At 62.2% G+C, this 19086-nt stretch overlaps 5 protein-coding genes across 5 annotated transcripts; 2 read left to right on the plus strand and 3 right to left on the minus strand.

Moving 5' to 3' along the window:
• Nucleotides 1-23: 23 nt before the first annotated feature.
• NAG1_3 (Glucosamine-6-phosphate isomerase (Glucosamine-6-phosphate deaminase) (GNPDA) (GlcN6P deaminase)) lies at nucleotides 24-1850 on the minus strand (the record flags this gene model as incomplete). The annotated part of the gene is made up of 5 exons (XM_069357299.1): nucleotides 24-274; nucleotides 310-448; nucleotides 480-611; nucleotides 646-1185; nucleotides 1218-1850. 5 exons carry the CDS (start codon nucleotides 1848-1850, stop codon nucleotides 24-26), a joined length of 1695 nt encoding a protein of 564 aa, XP_069205236.1.
• Nucleotides 1851-2994: 1144 nt separating this feature from the next.
• Nucleotides 2995-5881, minus strand: RGP1 (Golgi membrane exchange factor (Ric1p-Rgp1p) subunit; the record flags this gene model as incomplete). The annotated part of the gene is made up of 3 exons (XM_069357300.1): nucleotides 2995-3731; nucleotides 3769-4404; nucleotides 4438-5881. 3 exons carry the CDS (start codon nucleotides 5879-5881, stop codon nucleotides 2995-2997), a joined length of 2817 nt encoding a protein of 938 aa, XP_069205237.1.
• A 696-nt stretch (nucleotides 5882-6577) lies between these two features.
• On the plus strand, nucleotides 6578-8289 carry ESA1 (Histone acetyltransferase; the record flags this gene model as incomplete). Its single annotated transcript, XM_069357301.1, has 3 exons — nucleotides 6578-6673; nucleotides 6726-8065; nucleotides 8112-8289. The coding sequence occupies 3 exons, from the start codon at nucleotides 6578-6580 to the stop codon at nucleotides 8287-8289; spliced, it is 1614 nt and encodes a 537-aa protein (XP_069205238.1).
• Nucleotides 8290-8471: 182 nt separating this feature from the next.
• On the minus strand, nucleotides 8472-11484 carry SPB1 (AdoMet-dependent rRNA methyltransferase spb1; the record flags this gene model as incomplete). The annotated part of the gene is made up of 5 exons (XM_069357302.1): nucleotides 8472-9037; nucleotides 9086-10181; nucleotides 10221-10824; nucleotides 10870-11340; nucleotides 11393-11484. The coding sequence occupies 5 exons, from the start codon at nucleotides 11482-11484 to the stop codon at nucleotides 8472-8474; spliced, it is 2829 nt and encodes a 942-aa protein (XP_069205239.1).
• A 531-nt stretch (nucleotides 11485-12015) lies between these two features.
• IQG1 (iqgap-related protein) lies at nucleotides 12016-18879 on the plus strand (the record flags this gene model as incomplete). Its single annotated transcript, XM_069357303.1, has 7 exons — nucleotides 12016-15013; nucleotides 15049-16949; nucleotides 16985-17108; nucleotides 17146-18043; nucleotides 18133-18405; nucleotides 18454-18812; nucleotides 18863-18879. 7 exons carry the CDS (start codon nucleotides 12016-12018, stop codon nucleotides 18877-18879), a joined length of 6570 nt encoding a protein of 2189 aa, XP_069205240.1.
• Nucleotides 18880-19086: the final 207 nt, after the last annotated feature.

A 19086-nucleotide genomic window follows, 5' to 3' on the forward strand; every position in this document is an offset into this window, starting at 1 on the left:
GAACAGCTATGGACACGGGCGCCTCAACCGGCCAGGTTGCACTGCCCAGGCCGGAGCGCACACCACTCGGGCTGGATCGGGACCGCGCGCACGCCCCGGTCGACGATGCGGTAGCGGATATCCTGCAGGCGCGCCGTCACGGCCACGGCGGAGAGCGGGAAGCCCCCGTCGCCCCCGCCGGTCCAGAGCACCTCCGCGAGGGCGGCGGCGCGCGGCCAGAGCTGCCCGTCGATGTTGGCCTCGTCCGTCTGCTCGGCCCAGAGCGACGCCTGCCCTGGGGGTCAGTGGAGGACTGGGAGGGGCACCCACCGCCGAGCACCTGCGCGCGCTGCGCCGGCGTGGTGCCGTTGTACGGGTCGAACGAGTAGATCCTTGCCCACGTCTTGTACGGGTCGCACCACGAGTTGAGCCCGCCGTCGGCCGTCACCCAGCCGCCCTGGCCGCAGTCCTGGCGTCAGCGCTGCCGTGGCCCAACGCACGAGGTACAAGTACTCCCTCGACGCGTGGACGATGCGCAGGCCCCGGTCGGCGACCTGCTTGACGCTGTCGCTGCTGATCCACACCTGGACGACGGTGGCGGGGTCGAGGCCGGTGTCGCCGTGTGCGATGGCCTGGGCGTGAGCGACGCCCCCGGACGGCACTCACCATCTCCTCCCATACGACTGGCGTCTTGCCGGCGCCGCGGAGCGTGTCGTGCGTCTGCACGGTAAAGTTCTTGAGGGCGTCCTCGAGCGTCCAGTTGTTGGCCTTGAGGACGGCTTGGGTCGGCGCGTCCTCGTCATAACACTTGACGTTGAGCTCGTCGCCCCCCGTGCCAAAGTACGCGCTGCGGGTGAGGCTCGCAATCGACCGGAAGAGCGACGATACAAACGCCGTCACCTTCTGGTCTGCGAAGCGGAGCTGGCCAGCCGGCGGCTCGTTGGCGTAGGCCGTCCACGGCCGCTTCTCAAAGCACGCAATGTAGTCGGGGTACGCGTCGTAGATGATGGACGTGTGGCCCGGCGTGTCGGTCTCGACGACGACGTAGATGCCGCGCTCAGCGGCGTACTGCACGATGCTCTTGACCTGCGCCTCGGAGTACACCTCGGCGGGCGAGTACGCGCCGGTCGCTGCGAGGCGGGGAAAGGCTTTCAGCGCAAGCGGCCACGACTGCGAGTCGACAATGTGCCAGTGGAGCACGTTGAGCTGGGGTCAGCGGGGGAGGGGACCGGGCCCACCTTGACGAGCGACATGATATCGAGCTGGCGCTTGATGGTGGCGACGGAGAAGAAGTGGCGCGACGTGTCGAGCAGGACCGCGCGCCACGGGAACGCGGGGCGGTCGTCGATGTGGTACGGGGCGTAGGGAGCATAGGTGGTGGCGTCGCCGTGGGCTTTGGGGTGGAACTTGAACCAGAGGTTCTCGAATGTCGTAAGGGCGCGGAGGAGGCCGAGCGACGACGCTGCCGTGGCGGTGGCCCGCCCACCGACACCAACGTCGAGGGTGTACGCCTCGGCCTCGGCGCGCTTCTCGACGGGCAGCGTGGCGGCGGCAGCGATGGTGTCGGCCCGGCCCCCAGAGTAGGCGAGCACAAGTTCGTCGAGGTACGCGGCACATCCGCCAGCCAAGAACTCGGCCCCGCGCGCTGGCGAGAGGAAGGTGTGCCGCGAGGCCCGGATCCCCTCCTGCGTGCGCGCGGCGGCCGCGCGCAGGTCGGCCGGCGCGTCGCGGGGCACGGCGATGCGGAAGCGCGCGCCGAGGCAGACGGTCGCGTTGCCACGAGTATGCGAGGCTGGCGCGGGCCAGAGGTTGAGCGCGGCGGCTGGGGGGGCCAGCAGCGCGGCGAGGGCGAGGAGCGTCTGGGGGTGCATTGAGGGTTGGCTTAGGGCTGTAGGGGAGGCCACTGAGCCAGGTCTTAAGACACTGGGACGCGGCAATGGCCCATGGGTCTCCGTCCTGCCTCACCGCGAGGCAAGCAGCCTCCGCACAGTGCCCCGCGGCACGAGGCCGTCGCGTCGTCCCGACGCTACCGGCATCGCTGCCCAAACTGTTTTAGGCCATGAGTCAGATAGAGTTGCGCGCTTGACTCGACGAGGCACGCGTGCCACGGGCCGGACACGCGGCCACATGACGGCGCAGTTATGTTTAGACCGTGAGCCGCCGCACGTCCAGTCCACCGCGGCGTCGTCGCCGATACACCCACCCCCTCCCACCCACATGCCAGCGGGAGCGCTGGGCTCGGTACGTGCCACAGCAGGCGCCGCTGCCCACGCTGCAAGCATAGACCGTCGGCGCGTCACCCCCTTGCTCTTGACCCGTTCCCGATTGACCGCGCGGCTGGCGGTGCGCGCCGCATGCGGCCGGGTGGACATCGAAAGTGGAGGTCTGCGGATCTGGCTGCCTAATCCTCACCCTGGGCCATTACGATCCCCTTCCTAATGCCAATCCTAATCAGGCATTTACTGCGGCGTTATCGCTGTGGCGGCCCGGTCGGCCCCGCGCTCGCACCATCACTGGCAAAATAAAGTCGGCGGGCGCGACTTTGCTTTTGATCATCACTGATCATCATCACCCTGGGTTGCGCAGACCAGCACACACTGTGAGTATCTTTCTGTTGTCCCTGCGTTCCGTTCGCGCCCTGCCTCGCGCCCCAACGCGTACAGGCGAGCACCCCCACGCCCGCCCACCCATGGGCTGCGCCCGCCCGGCCCGGCCCGCCCCTCCCCCCGCCCCGAGAATGAAGAAATCATCTGTGTAAAATAGGAAGTGCCATCTGCATTAGCTCGCGGCTATGCCGTGCGCTATGCTGTTTCCAGGTTCTCTGATCTCCCACCCCTTCCTGCTCTCCTTTGTGCTGGGCAGAAAGCTGACACCCACAGGCTGTGCCGCCCCGTTGTAGCTTGTACCCGTTTGTAACCGTCGCGACGAATGCATTCGTCGCGCTATGACTGAGCTAGATCGCCTTGCTGCGACTGCCTGATGCCCGCTGCATGCCGCTACCACCGCTGCTACCCACTACACCGTGTACACGCTCGGGCGCACCACAAACGCCGTGCTCCCCGCGAGCACCTGCACCGGCACCTCGCACTCGACCGTCTCGGCCCGCGTCTCGGCCCACAGCTCGGGGTTGGTCGTACCGCCTGGCGCAAACAGCGGCGCCAGGCCCGCCGACGCGACAAACGGCTGGTTGTCGCCGTCGCCAGTGGCTACGGGGAGGAGGCTGATCGACGACGTGGCCGGCCGGCGCTTGTCCTCGCTCTTGCGCTTCTCGGGGCTGGAACTGCGCCGCGCGTCGGCGCTCTTGCGCCCGCCGACACTCGACCGTCGTGCGTGTCCGTTGCCCTTCGGTGAAGGCGGCGACGAGACGAGGAACGCCAGTCGCACGCGCCATTCAACACCGCCTGGCCGGCCCTCGCCGCCGGCTGCAACACCGAATGCGGGTGTCGCGTCCGAGGGGATGTCGAGCGTAAAGCTGATCCGCGAAGTATGCAGCGCGTACCCCGACTGGCTGTCTGCGTGCATGCGGCGTAGCTCTGGCGACCGTGCTTTCCCCGCGTGGCTAGCCGACGGTGGAAGCAGCGACTCTGGCACAACCTCGTGCGTCTCGAGAAAAGCCGAACACTTGAGCACTCGCCGGTTGGACTCGTTGTTGAACGTCACCACGCCAAGAACTGTCTCGCCCAGCCGGTACGTCGTCTTGATCAACGTAAGCACGGCGACCACTTCGCCTTCCTGCCGAATATCATATGACGCTGGAGGGTTAGCTTTCGCAGCACTAGTCAAACCCACCCTTCGGGGAATGCCGCGACAATATCTCGACAGCCTCGCCAGACCGCTGCCCCTCCTCGACCAGTTCATCATCCCCAGCGACAAAGCTCGTCGCACGTGCCCGTCGCTGGCTCATCGGGCTGGCATTAGGCGCCAGGAGGAAGTGCGAGTTTGATGGCGTCCGTGGGAGGCCCGGGCTCTTCAACCCTGGACCACGTGTGGGCGATAACGGCTCGAGAGGCGAGAACGCCTTGCTGGGAGACGGCGGAACGCGTGGTACGCCGTCGGCAGTCGGCTCCAGCGTCCGTAGCAATCGCTGTGCGTAAGCCCCCAAAGAGTCGGCTTTCTGTCGTGGCGGCTCGTGCACAATCTCTGGCCGTATCGCGCGGGGCACCGATGACGTTGCTCGTTGCTGCTCAACCACAGTGCCCGTCTCCGTATTCTGGATCACAGGCTGGAGGACGTCATATGCCCTCAATGGTTGACCGAGCGTGACATGAGGCCACACCCGAATCGGGATCGTGATCTCTTTGGCGCGTTGCTTGCGTCCTCCCGGCAGCGCGACGTTGAGCGAGACGACAAGGTCGTACGAGAACCGGATCGCCTTGCCTTTGAACGCTGGTGGCAGGTTCACGGGTAGCGGCAACGTGTAGACGACTGACATTAGCAACGGCTGGGTCTTCCACTTACAGTCTCGGCTCTCTCCCTCCGCAAGCTTGATGTCGACACCCATTAGGCTTCGTGTCGTTTCCAAAACTGGCAGGTCCTGCGTGTTCCATACTCTCTTGCGCTCCTCCTCCAAACTTCCACCCGCGCCACCCAGCACTAGCCCCTTTGCGAGGCCAAACAGACTCCCCGTCAAACTTGGCTGCGTAGCCTGGCCTATAGTTCCCGTGCCGAAGTTGAGCGTCCACCGCGATCCAGCAGGGCGAGAGGCATCCGACGAAGTTAGAGATCCGGACCCAATAGGCTGATGCAGCAGCTTTGCACGCAGTGGCAACAATGGGTCCGGTGGAATGTGTTGGTGCGAGGGAGCGAAGCGTGCGACCAGGCGCGTGTAGCCCCAGAGCACATTTGTCACGCCGATCTGCACGGGTGGTCGTAGTCGAGCTGACGGGTGCTGTGGTGGTGGAGATAGCAATCCGCCAGGCTCGTGATATGTCGGCGATCGCGAATGCACGCGCCGCGCCGACAGAGGTCGCCGGCCTGCCGAGTCGCTGCCAGCATCCGACGCGGACGAAGTTGGACTTGGCACGCGGCCGTTGGGCGGCGGCGGCACGATTCGCAGCCGCTGGCGGTTCGGCACGTGAGGTTCCTCGGCCACGTCAGGTAAGGAGGGAGAAGGGGATGGAGATACCCGTGAAGACCCGTTCCGCGACGGTCCGGCCACTTCCGCCAGTGCACTGGCATCGTCAACGGCGATGGTCGGAGTCTGAGGGGTGGGCGGCGCAGAAACATCGCTCCGTGGGCCGGCACCGTCTCCGTCAGTGATCCCTGCTGTCGGCGGCGGTGTTGCGAATCTTCCCATGTCCGGCTCGGGCGATGCCATGAACGCCGTGCTCGCGACGGAAATTTTGCGCGCGTGGGGATGGGAGACCGGGATGCCCGGTGATCTTCGGGCGGGCAGTGCGGGAGGCAGCGGCGAGGGCGGTGTGTCGTCGGCTGGCTCTGGTGACCTGCTTGATGGTTCGCCCGCCCCGCCCAGAGCCCACACCATCTCCTGGGGGCTGATGACCCCCTTACCCAGCGCCAGGCTCTGGGACCGTCGAGTGTGCTTGTTCAGAGATGACCGACGCGTGTGCTCGCCGCGCCATATCGAGCCGCCAGGCGACGAGCTCAGATCAGGGCTGGCGATCGTCGGCGTCACCGCTGAGGCTGGCGAGTTGAGCGATATCGTCGATGACGGCGCCTTGGCCCCCGACAGCAGGTCTAACCCCGTCGCGCTGACGCCGTCGGTCGTGTCTGCAACATTTGGTGCTGCTGTGTGGATTGGAATGCGCGTGTTGCGAAGCGTAATGACGGCGGAGAACGTCTCGCCGGCGTAGAAGGCCGACGCCGACGGCGTGACGATGACTTCGAGGTGCGGGTCCTCTGGGTCAAACGCTGCTGTTGTCGGCGAGGCGATGGAGAACATGGCGACGAGTTATCGTGAGGATGCCAATGCTAAGACGCCGTGACGCAGCGTCGCGTCGCTGCGGCGAGTGTGGTTGATGCCAGCCGTGCGCGTTTCACCGAGTGGGCCGAGCTGTGCGCAGTGACGGTGCCGACCGTGTCATTTACGCGTCTTGGCGCGTAGTCGTGCAAAGTATACTTGTCGAGTGGTGTGTCCCGAAATTCTAGGTGGTATGAGCGACAACAAAGGTCAAGGCGGGCGGCGTGGTGGAGGATGGGAGGTGGATGAGCCAGTGTCCAGGTGGGTGACACGCCCAGAGCACAGTGGGTGGCACTTGACGACGGCGAGCGAGCGCGCTGGACAATCTGCGGGGACCCCACCCCATTCCATGTGTGCACGGAGCCTTTGAATGGCTCGCCAATTTTGGTTCCGTCTTGAACACGACGTCCGTCTCACCAGCAACAGTCAGTTTTCACAGCGACCTTTCAACATCTCCTCCTTCTTCACAAGTCTTTTTCTCATCAATCTCTTATACAAGTATACCCCAGAAACCGCGCGCATCGACAGCTCTGCACGCCAGCTACCAGATCCGACTTGACCGACCGTCAAAATCCATCTCTAGCACGCGATACATTAGGTGGCGAATTCACCGTGCGCACACGGACTTGCCCGAGCCGAATTGCTTCCTCCCGCCCAATCCATTGAATCAACAAGACAATGGCACCCTCCACTCCGACATCCAAAAACGGTCGGGCCGGCAGCGAAGGCTCGCCCGGCCCAACTGTCGCACCAGGAGGCAGCTATTCCCTGTCTGTAAGTGACTAGGGGTTCACTGTAGCCGTGCATGTAGCTCACACGAGCCCAGGACGTGACGCCCGGTGTCAAGATCTTTGTGGTCAAGCCACTTCCCAATGGTTCAGAGGAGCACCGCAAGGCCGAGATTCTGTCAACACGACCAAAGCCAGTCTCCGCTTTCGCACCAAAGCCAAAGCCTGGTGACCCGCAGCCCGACCCGCGCGACGACACCGAGTACTACGTCCACTATGTCGAGTTCAACAAGCGTCTCGACGAATGGGTTGGCGGCAGTCGTCTGCTCACCGACAAGGAGATGGAGTGGCCCAAGCCGAAAGACGAGGGCAAGAAGAAGAGCTCGGGCAAGGTCACGCCAGGAAAGGCGGCCTCGGGGTCTGCATCCCCTGGACGACCTACCAAGGGCGGGCCACCAAAATCGCTCCTCAAGAAGGCCGCCACGAAAGCCGCATCTCAGGTCGGCAAGGCCCCATCAAAGAAGAAGAAGGGCAAGGGAGCGGTTGCCGTCGAGGAGGAGGAAAGCGACGACCCCGAGGCGGACGGCGAGAGCGATGTGGATGCCGATGGCGACGTCACCATGTCACCCGGCGACGGCGAAGGCGGCGATGAGGCGTTGGCACCCAGCGACCCGCAGACCGGACCCCGCGTCTTCAGCAAGAAGCAAGAGATCGAGAAGTTGAGAACGTCGGGATCCATGACGCAGAGCCACAGCGAGATTTCTCGAGTCAAGAACCTCAACAAGCTCCAAATCGGCAAGGCTGAAGTTGAGGCGTGGTACTTCTCGCCCTACCCGCAAGAGTACGCGCACCTGCCCAAGCTCTACATCTGCGAGTTCTGCCTCCTCTTCTACCCGTCCCCCACGCAGCTCGCGCGCCACCGAACCAAGTGCACGCTGCAGCACCCACCTGGCAACGAGATCTACCGACATGGCGACATCTCCTTCTTCGAGATTGACGGCCGGAGACAACGCACCTGGTGCCGCAACCTCTGTCTGTTGAGCAAGTGCTTCCTCGACCACAAGACGCTCTACTACGACGTCGACCCGTTCATGTACTACTGCATGACGGTCAAGGACGAGTACGGCGACCACCTGATCGGCTACTTCTCGAAGGAGAAGGAATCGGCCGAGGGATACAACGTCGCCTGTATTCTCACCCTGCCGCAGTACCAGCGTAAAGGATATGGTCGACTCCTCATCGAGTTCAGCTACGAACTCTCCAAGGTCGAGGGCAAGACTGGCTCGCCCGAAAAGCCCTTGTCCGATCTCGGTCTTCTGGGTTACCGCGCGTACTGGCAGGAGAAGATTGTCGAGCTCCTCCTCGAGTCCGAGGACGAGATCAGCCTCGACGAGATTGCCCAGCGCACGGCCATCACCCACGGCGACATTATGCACACGTGAGTAGCTGTCGTCTGCAAGGAAACCTCAGCTAACCCAACCCAGGTGCCAGGCGCTCCAGATGATCAAGTACTACAAGGGTAACCACATTATCCACCTCACCGACGCCGTGCTCGAGCAGCACCAGAAGACAAAGGGCAAGGCGCGCACCACTATCGACCCTACGGCCCTCAAGTGGAAGCCACCCATCTTCACTCGCTCTCAGCTCTCGTTTGGTTTCTAAACGTTTCGTTTTTTTTGGTTGTAGCGTTCCCACTAGACAGCATGTTGTACTCTCCCAAACAAACCCCACAAACCAATCAAACCCATGTTCTTCTTGAAGTCTACACCATGATGCATGATAGTACAAAGAGTGCTGCAGTGCTAGAGGCGGAAGGAACTGTAAATGATGAGACGACCCGACCACTACCTCCTCTTCTTCTTCTCGGCCTTCTTGACGCGCTTGAGCGCGCGCACCTCCTTGCGCATACGGGCGTCCACCATCTTGTACTTGCCCTTGACGCCCTTTGGTCGGCCCTGGATACCCTTGTTGGACGCACGGGCAACAACGACCTTGCGCTCCTTGTGCTTCTCGCCTGCGGCAGCACGACGAAGCAGCTTGGAGACCTGGCGCGCCTTTTCGCCGTCGTTCAGGTCCTCGGTCTCCATCACACCGTCGGCACGCTTCTTGGCGCGCTCGAGACGCTGGTGCGCCTTGAGCTTCTTGCGCCACTTGGCCTCGGCGACCTTCTTGATGGGTCGTGCGTCGAGGGCACGCTGGCGCTCCTTGAGCGCGTCGACGGCCTCCTTGGTGATCGGAATGTTGGGGCGGTAGAACTTGGACTCGTCGTCCAGGAACCAGCTGGGAAGGCCGTCCTTGTTGTGCGTGGACAGCCGGTTGAAGCCCTCGTCGATAAGCTTGTCGGCCGTCGTTTGGCGGTTGGCAAGGCGGTGGGCAATCGAGACGGCCTCGGCAGTGAGCAGACCCTTGGCTGGAGTGCGTCAGCTACTTGCAATTGGCGTATGTATCAGCTACTCACACTTGATCTGCTTCTGGAGCACCTCGTCCTGGTCCTCGTTCTCGACATCCCATTCAGGTTCCTCGTCCTTCTCCTGGGGCACGATCTCGAAGTCGTCTTCGTCCTCGTCCTCCTTGTCGTCAAGTGTGGACTCGAGCGAGGAGTCCATGTCGACATCCGACTCCTCGTCCTCGTCCATCTCGGCGTCCGACTCGTCATCATCTCCGCTCTCATCGTCGCCGTCCTCGCTCTCGTCGTCGCCATCAAGGGCAGCAAGGGCATCGAGGTCTCCAACACCCTTGAAGACGGATTGGTCAAACCAGACCTGAGCGTTGCGGCTCATCGCCGCGCGCTTCTGGGACTCGGCCAGTGTCGTCACCAGCTTCTTGGGCTGGGCGGGGGCGGGGGCGTCGTCGCGGATCCTGATCGCAGCCTTCTTCTTAGGAGCCTTGGTCGATGGTCCGGCCTCGCCCTCCTCGTCCGAGTCGTCGCTGTCGACCTCCTCGCCAATCTTGGCCTTTTGAGCGGCGATGAGATCCCAGCCACCATCCTCGCTCTCCTCGCCCTCGTCCTCCTCATCGTCTCCGCGGCGAGGGAAACGGCGGACCATCTGGTCACGGTAGCCCTTGTCGACACCGTCGTCGCTCTCCTCGCCCTCGTTGATGCCGTGCCACGATCCGTAGTTGGCATCTTTGAGTCGCTGCTGCTTGACCTTCCACTTGGCGTCACGCTCAGCCATGCGCTCCTTGTAGTCGTCATACAAGCCGTCGAGCTCGCCTTCAAGGGCCTGCGCACGCAGCTCGCGCTCCTCGTCCGACGAGTAGACCTCGTCGTCGCTCTCCTCAACAGGAGCGGCAGCAGTCTCCTCCTCCTCGTCGGACAAGCCGTCGGCGTCGAGGATTGTGTCGTGAAGGTTGCCCCTGCCGCGAAGCTCTCGCTCGCCCTCGCCGAGGTCGAAGATCTCGTCCTCACCGGCAAGCGCACGGTCTTCCATGTCGAGGTCGGTCGGTGCAGTCATACCAAGCTGGAGCTTCTGAATAGTGCGCGTCTTGATCTCGTTCTTCCGCTTCTTCTCGCGCTTCTGCTTGGACAGCCTCTCCTCGTGAAGCTTCTTGAGCTGCGATTGTTAGATTGGCCCTACTCGCTCTCATCTCACCTCCTCGGTAATCTGCTCCTCCTCGTCCATGGGCTCCACCTCAACCTCCTCGGTTGCGTCCGCATTGGCGTCGGCCTTGACGTCGAGACCGATTTCAAGACGGATAGCAAGGCGCCACTTCATGAGCTCCTTGAATTCACGCTTGCCGAGAACCTTGAGATCCGCAAAGTTGGCGAGAACGTCGGGCGTAGTGTGGCGGGACTTGAGCCACTCCTTCTCCTCCTCAGTCTCGAACACGATCTCGTTCATGGTACCGAGGATGGCGACGCCGTCACCCTTGATGAACGCAGACACGGGAGCCTTGTGGAACAGAGTGTAGTCGCCGTCTTCGTAACCATCACGGGCACGACGCTTCTTCTCGGGGTTGTACACGTTGGCGTGCGCGTGGTTGTTGCTGGCAGCGAGACGGGCAATGAGGTTGGCAGACGACACCAGCGACTCCTGGGTGGCGGCGACGCCCGGCTTGCCGGCCTCAGGCTCGGTGATCGACTCGGGCAAGGCAGCGAGGTCCTTGAAGACGTGCTTGGGGTCAAGGAACTTGGGGTCGATGTACTTGGGCGCAATGAAGTCGCGACACACGACGAAGATCTCGGCGGAGACGTTACTGAGAGGGTTAGGTTTTGGGAGCAACGAACATAGCTAAACCTACCGCGACGAAGGGGGCTTGGTAGCCTCGACCTGACGGAACAACTGGCCAAAGACCCACATCAGACTGTTGTAGTCTTTGGAACGGAAAACCTTGGTGACAAAGTTACCGCCCTTGATGAGGAACTCGGTAGCGAGCTTGAGCGACTGGAGCACAAGTTCGTTCTGGGTGAAGGCGTCCTGGATCCATGCGGCACCGACGTTGGGCGCACCGTCATGGAGCACGAGGTCGGCCTTCCAGTCATGCATGTGCTGCCTGAGCTCGTTGCGACAGGCGGGGGTGGTGATATCGGCCTGGAAGGTGATAACGTGGGGGAGCGGCTTGATGGGCACCAAGTCGACACCGATGATCAGACTGCCCTTGGGCATGTACTTTTCGGCGACCTGGAGCCAACCACCGGGGGCAGCACAGAGATCGATAGTACATTTTGATTTTGAGAGAAGGTCGTACTTGCGATTTAAGTGAACGAGCTTGCTGGGGGTTGTTAGTGCGATGTACGAGGAGGAGGAAGCGTCGAGGCACTCACAAGGCCGAACGGGCACGGTAGCCCTGCTCCTTGGCAAGCCTGTAGAACTTGTCAAGACGGCCCTTGCCCGACTTCTTGTCGTGCTTTCCCATCTTGAGTGTCGACTAGGATGAGAAGGGGTATGCTGGAGAGAAGGTCAACAGCTGGGTCTGGCTTGTGTCGGTCGACCACCCACACAGAGCTTCAGTCTCTCTCATCTCAAAATCTCAAGTGGAGGTTTGCTCCCGCTTCTGGTGGCAAATGCAGGGTGAGCGCACGTGGTAAAAGAGGGGGTGACATTTAAAGCATGGCCACCCGCGATTGATTTCTTGCGCGCCTTGTAACGCGTCTTGGTACGGAAGTAAAAACAAGGGGGACGGGGGGCGACGGCAGAGTGGAGAGACAATGAAGCCACAGCCGGCCAGACCAACCCTTAGTCGTCAACATCAACAACTCTCACCCCTCGACTTCTCCCACACCCACACTCGACACTGTACAGCGGCTCTCGCAACGCGCACACACGATAGCGCAAATGACCCTCAGCCCTTAAAGACCAGCCCTTCCGACAACCACCGACCATCGACACTCACCGGCCAGCAACAACAACAAACAAACATCGCCCGGACCCTCGGACACACACGGCCATGGCGGACCCCGACAACTCTTCCCCGCAGAAGAGCGACATCTCGGCCTCGGCCTCCATATACTCTTATCAGACCCGCTTGATTGGCAAGGGTGGTGCCGGCTCGCCCGCTGCCGACGCCGGCAGCAGCAGCTCGCGTATCAACTCGATCCGCGAAAACAACGGCGTGTCCGGCCTCCGTCGCTCGGGCTCGGGCGCGCGTATCGCCGGCATGGGTCACTCTGCGCGCGGCAAATCTGTCGACCTTGTGCGAGGCCAGTGGGAGGCCAAGATCGAAACGGCGGCGGCGGTGGCGGCCGACGTACAGAACCCTGGAAGCCCCGCCCTTGGCCGCCCGCGGAGCATGCTCTTACCCAGCGAGTCCATCTCGTCCATCTCATCACGGCCTGCGCCAGCGTCCAACGCCCCAGCTGCCGACTTTTCTCCAGCTGTTCCTCGCCTGTCGCGCAAGGGCTCGGTTCTGGACCGGTGGTCCAAGCATTTACCAACTGAGGAGGGCACGTTGAAGACCAAGTCGTCACTGTCGTCTTTGGCTGGTCCTGAGGCGAACGCGCTTACGAGCCAGCCTTCAGCTCCAAGCCCTGCGGACACTGAACGGCCATTCCCTCACACTCGCCCTGCGTCTGTCACGGCGGAGCCGGTTGCGGCCCCGACTCCCGCGGCTCCGGCTGCTGAGCCCACATCGACAGAGGCCGTCCTCGACCGTTTCCCCAGAGCCCGGCCTCCGTCCATCTCGTCTTTCCGTGATATCTCGCCCAATCTCACCGGTACCTCGTCTACTGTCGGTTCCCTTCGTGGCAGGTCCGCTGCCGATACACTGGCCGAGGCGCGCAACAACGCCCTCCGACGCCTCGAGGCGAGGAAGAAGGCTGGTGACTTCACCGGTGTCAAGGCCGAGCCGGTCGCCGCCGAGGCGCCATCACCCGTGCCGGCTGCGGAGCCGGTTGTCGACTCTCAAGTTAGCCAGCTGGCCGATTCACTCAAAGACACTTCCATCGCCGCGGTGCCCTCACCAAAGAACCTTGTCACCCGACGCTCCCAGACTTTTGAGAGGGCAAAGGCACTTCCGTCCTCCCCGTCAACACCGACAAAGGCACTTCCCAACAACTCAACCGCCACCCCGACCAAGACCCCTGGGGCGGCAGAGTCGCCCCGCTCGTCGCCGTTTGGCGAGCGCCTGCGGCCCGCCCCGCGCCCTGCTGACGTCTTGACGGACCCACAGTTCAAGATCGAGCCCTCAAGTCTCAGCAAGCGGGCGTCTCAAGAGTTCACCCCTTCGAGCCTGTCCAAGCGAACCTCGCAAGAGTTCACCCCATCGAAGCTGTCCAAGCGTTCGTCGGAGGAGTACACGAGCCCGGTCATTCGCAAGGTGGCCTCAAAGGAGTGGAACCAGTCGGCCCAAGGGGGATTGAGGAAGGTGGAATCAAGGGACTCTGTCAAACAGCCGCCCGTGTCGACGACGTCTGCTCCAGAGTGGACGACACTAAGGAAGACTGAGTCTCGCGAGTCGATCAAGCCTGCTGCTCCCACGCAGGAGGGGACGCCGCCTGTTCTCCGCAAGGTTGCTTCGCAGGACTTGAAGGATTCCTCCGCCTCAGTAGAGTCTCCGTCCAAGCTCTTGGCCAAGACCACCACCGCGCCTTCTGCGACACCTCGCACCCCCAAGCCTCCTCCTTTCGGCGGCGATGTGTTCTCCCCCTCCAAGCCCGGCCCCAGTTCCAACCCTGAGAGCAACTCTACGTCCAAGCCCAAGTTTGCCGGCTTAACCTACCGCGCCCCAACCGGCCCTCCCAAGGGAACTGTTAGCTCGTTGGCCTCTCGCTTTGCGACTGGTGATGCCTCTTCAACACCAGCCCCGCGTGGGCGTGTCCCATCTCTCAGCAGCGACCGCCGTCGCCTGGGCAAGCACTTGCCCCGAATCGTCTCGGGCGACCAAGGGTGGGAGGGCGACAACCGCCGCGTCAGCCAGCAGAGGGTCATCTCGGCCAAGAACCGCAAGCTGTCTCTGAGCAAGGCTGCCACAATGCCTCCAAGCACCGAGGAGAACACGCCACCACGCACCAGCAGCCCGGCTCTTGAGCAGCAACCGACTCCTGGCAAGGCCGTGGCGACGCCTGTGAAGACACTGGCCTCATCCCGCCCTCTGGCTCCGCTTTCCCCGTCGGCGACCCACAACGCTGCCACACCCCCCACACCACGTGCTCCGTCTACCCCGAGCAAGCGCCTGTCGTCGGTCCCACACACTCCTAAGACTGGCTTACTCAACACTTTTGCGACGACAAGAGTTGAGGTTGCAGGCGAGGAGATGAAGGGTCTCATGAACGCCATCGGCGCTTCCTCCCGCAACACGGAGGGCAACGACAAAGTCAAGCCGTCGCGACTTCCCCTCGCCGCCTCTTCGGCGAAGATGGCTCCTGCGCCGCTTCCATCTCGTCGCTTGGCCAACATGGACAGACAGCGCCACGAACTTGCGGCGTACAACTACCTCTGTCACGTCGGCGAGGCCCAGCAGTGGATCGAAGGATGCCTCGACGAGGAGCTTCAATTCGGCGTCACCGAGCTGGAGGAGGGCCTCCGAGACGGCGTTGTTCTTGCCAAGCTGGCACGTGTGTACGAGGGCGAGCATGTCGTCCGCCGCATCTGGACAGAGGCCAAGCACCGATACCGCCAGAGTGACAACATCAACTACTTCCTCAACTTTGTTCGCAACGTCGGCATGCCCGAGACCTTCATCTTCGAGCTTACCGACCTGTATAACAAGAAGAATGTTCCCAAGGTCATCTTCTGCATCCACGTCCTCAGCCATCTCCTGGCTCGACTGGGCCGTGCGGAGCGCATGAACAACCTCGTCGGCCAGTTTGACTTCACCGACGAGCAGCTCGCCGCTACCCAGAAGGACATCCAAGGTGTTGCCATGCCCAACTTCCAGCAAGTCCAGCAGACGCTCGCCAAGGAGGCTGCTTGGGAGCCCGAAGAGGAGGAAGAGACCGAGGATGAGAGTGAGTTTTGGTTGAAAGTCAGCGCTGACTTCCAGAACGCGATCGCGAGCTGCTTGAGTGTGAGGACTCCATCACTGCGCTCCAGCATCACCTCCGTGGCGTTTTGGCTCGCCAGCGCATGTCGCGTGTCAAAGCGCAGATCAAGCTGGCGGTGCCAATCATCACCCGCCTCCAGTCCCAAGCCCGTGGAGCTGCTAGCCGCAAAGCCCTTGTCGCTGAGAAGAAGGGCCACGCTAAGCTTGGCGGATGGGCCACCTCCCTCCAGGCTGCCGCTCGTGCGCACCTCACCAGCAAGCACTGGCAGCAGCACGTTGCTCAGGTCCGTGGTTCGCAGGGTGCCGTCATTGGCATTCAGGCTCAGGCGCGAGGCATGCTCGCCCGCATGAGGCGCTCGGTCGTTGCGAATGAGCTCGACCGCTCTCACCGTGCCATTGTCGGCCTCCAGGCCACATGCCGTGGTCGCCTGGCGCGGAGAAATCGACAGCAGGATCGCAAGGCCCTTGCCCAGCCTGTTGTTGTCAAGTCGATCGCCTCCGTCCAGGCTGCTCTTCGTGGTCGGCTCACCCGCCAAGCCATCGCGAAGCAGCAGAAGGTTGTGCAGGCCCATACTGCGACGTTCACTGCTCTGCAGAGCCACCTCCGTGCCGCCCTCGTTCGCCGACAGCACAAGGCGCGCGAGGAGAAGCTGGATAACGCCGCCGATTACGTGGTTGCTATCCAGTCGCAGGCTCGGGGGGTGCTTGCTCGCCGCCGCAAGCAGGCCATCGCCAAGACAGTTGCCAAGGTCACCACGTCTGTGTCCTCCTTCCAGGCTCTGGCCCGTGGGCGCCTCGCTCAGCAGCAGCACCGCAACATGCAGAAGGCCCTGGCGAAAGTCGAAGTTACGGGCTCTGTTGGCGGCCTCCAAGCTTTCCTCCGGACCAGGCTCGCCAAGAAGCACACTGTCGAGCAGAAGAAGAAGCTCGAGTTTGTGCAACCCGACGTCATTGGCTTCCAGGCTGTCGCCCGAGGCTACCTTGCCAGGCAGGAGTACCGCGAGTGGCGCGACTACCTTGTCGACCCGCACACGCAGGGCGCGCTGGTCTTCCTGCAGTCGCTTATCCGAGGATTCCTCGCCCGTCGCCGCCTCTGGATCCGCACGTCGTACATTCACCGCAACGTCGACAAGGTCGTCAAGATTCAGGCGCTGTGGCGTGGCCGACAACAGCGCCAGCTGTATGCACGCCTCGTCACCGGCTCGGGCGTCGACGTTCCGACTATCCAGCACTACATGCACCTTCTGGACGACACGGAGAGCGACTTCCGCGACCAGTTGAGAATCGACACGTACCGCAAGGATGTGGTCGAGCTTCTGCGCACCAACCAGGTGCTTGAGACCGAGGTCTCGGAGCTCGACACAAAGATCGCCCTCATCCTCAAGAACAAGATGTCGTTCGAAGACCTTGTTCGTGCCAAGCGGCGCCATGGTGTTACCCCAGGCGATGAGTCCTTCCAGCCCCCCGGAGGAGGCGACCCATTCACTGGAGTGCATCTCGACCGGACGAGCCAGCGCAAGCTCGAGCTCTACGAACACCTGTTCTTCACTCTTCAGACGCAGCCAAAGTACCTCACGCGGCTGCTGCACAAGCTTGTGGCGGACCCCGATGCCGACGCCGACCGCCGCATCGTCGAAGGCGTGACTCTGATCCTGTTCGGCTTCGGCCACGACGAGCGCGCGCAGTATCTGTTCCACAAGCTCCTCCAGATCTCGATCCACGAGCAGATCCTGCGCTCGCGGTCGCTGGACGAGCTCCTCGACATGCGCTTTGCCATCACCAACGTTGCGACCCAGTACGTCAAGCCGACCCTCACGCCCTACCTTCAGAACGTATTAGGCGCCCATGTGGTGCGGATCGTTCAGGCCGAGGAGTTGGACCTGAGCACTGACCCGGTGGATGTAAGTTTAAACCCCTTATGGCTGTTGACTCTCAGATCTACAACCGCCTCATCAACGCCGAGGAGAGTCTCACCGGCATCCGAAGCGCATTACCCCGCGACCTTGACGCCGACCAGATTCTCCAGACGCACAGCGACAGCCGTACGCTGTACATTCAACGTACGTGGCTGAGCTCCAACTCATGCTGACGGCCCAGACCTGCAGGAGCTTCGCGCCCTCACGGATGATCTTCTCACTACGATCATGCGCTCAACGGACCAGTTGCCATACACTGTCCGCCTGATGGCCCGAGAGGCGCTGCTGGCTCTCCGCGTCCGATTCCAGGACCGCTCCGACTTTGAGCTCTGGCCCATCGTGGCGAGGTGTGTCATCCTGCCTTTCATCATGCCGGCGATTGGCGCTCCGGAGACGTACGATATTGCCGAAGACGTCAACCCTGTCCAGCGCCGCAACTTGCAGCAGATCGCCAATCTCCTGCAGCACATCGCTACCCAGGACTTTAGCCGCAACGACCGAGACCGGCTCGTTCGTGTGCCGCTTTACGAGTACATCAGCGCTGCTGGCCAAAGAATGGGTGACTGGATTCTCGACGTCGCCGAGGTCGACTTCCACGTCCATGAGATGCTCGAGTCGACATCCGAGGCGACGCCAATTTCCATCACCCGGACGGACATCTACGGGCTGCTGGGTATTCTCATGCGCAACCAGCCCGCCCTGACTGCTGGCAAGCCTGGTGATCCCATTGTCGACGTGCTCAGCGAGCTCGAGGGACCCCCTCTAGACTACGACCGCGGAAAGAACACTGTGCGGGTCCGCCTCACGAACCGGCTTGCGCAGTTACAGACGAACGACCCAAGGCAGGCCCATCTACGTGAACTCGAAGTGCAGGCGAAACGCCATGTACTGGCTGTCCTCCGTGTCCAGACGGGCACCGATCTCTACAAGGTGCTGTTGGCGCACCCAACCGAGGAGGATGAGCAGCGCTGGGTCTACGAGGTGCATCGCGACATTGCACTTGAGCAGGCTCGTCTTGCCAAGCACAACCTGCCACCGACCCCGGCCGAAACCGAGTACCAGATGGAGAGCATCCGATCGTGAGTTCTGGCCATTGTGGCGCCGGTTGGCTGGAACCGTGGCGGTGGCGGACGCGGCGTCGTGGCGTTTCCCTCAGCTGACCCCACAGCCTTCCGTTCCACGAGGTCAAGTCGCGCGCCATCGAGTTCTGCATGGCGCTGGTTGAGGCCGGCCGACTCTCCCGCGAGGACCACTTTGGTGGCTTGCTCGTGTCGATTGCTTCAGACATCAAGGAGAAGCACCGACTGCGACAGAAGCGCAAGGTCGACCTGCGGGCCATGTACGAAGCGCACCAGCAGTTATCGGAGAAGCGGCAGAAGTTTGAGGAGCAGATCCAGAGCTACCACGACTATATTGACTCGGCCATGTCCGCGTTGCAACAGTGGGTGGCGTCGGGATGTTACCGAGCTTAGGCTGACATACCCTGCAGGAAGAAGAAGGCGCCTTTCATGTCCAAACAGTACTGGCACCAGCGCGGCAGTGGCAAGAAGTCCAAGTTTGGGTCGTTCAAGTACACTGCTCACGACTTGTACGAGCGCGGTATCTTGCTGTCTGTCAACCAGCACTCGCCCCGACAGTTTGACAAGCTGCACGTGTTCATCTCGTCGAACGCGGTGGGCGTGTTCACGCTCGAGATGACGCACCCCGGCGCGTCGACGGTCATTGGCAAGGAGGAGATGCGCATGGAGGACCTGCTGCAGGCGCAGTTTGACAACAATGTGCGGCTGGACCTGTTTGACGGCAATGCGGCGTTCAACCTGAACATGTTGATCCACCAGATCAACAAGAGTGAGTCGGAGTTGAGGTGCTATTTGTTGCACATTGCTGACTCGGTGCAGAGTTCTACGCGTCATAGACGATGAGGCGATAGGCGACGGGAGAGCGACTAGACGACGGTGGCCACTGTATCGACTGTCGGCGCGCCTGCGGCGCCAGCTGTACGACTGTAAGATGGAATCTGCTTGGCTGTGATTCAAGAAATGCATAGTAGCTTCTATTGTAGATGGTGAATGATTATAATGCCAGATTCCGGATGGGTGGGCGCGGGCGCCGTGCTGCTGGA

This window comes from Vanrija albida (genome assembly GCF_041260175.1).
Source record: "Vanrija albida strain AlHP1 chromosome Unknown contig_7, whole genome shotgun sequence".
Taxonomy (NCBI): Eukaryota; Fungi; Basidiomycota; class Tremellomycetes; order Trichosporonales; family Trichosporonaceae; genus Vanrija; species Vanrija albida.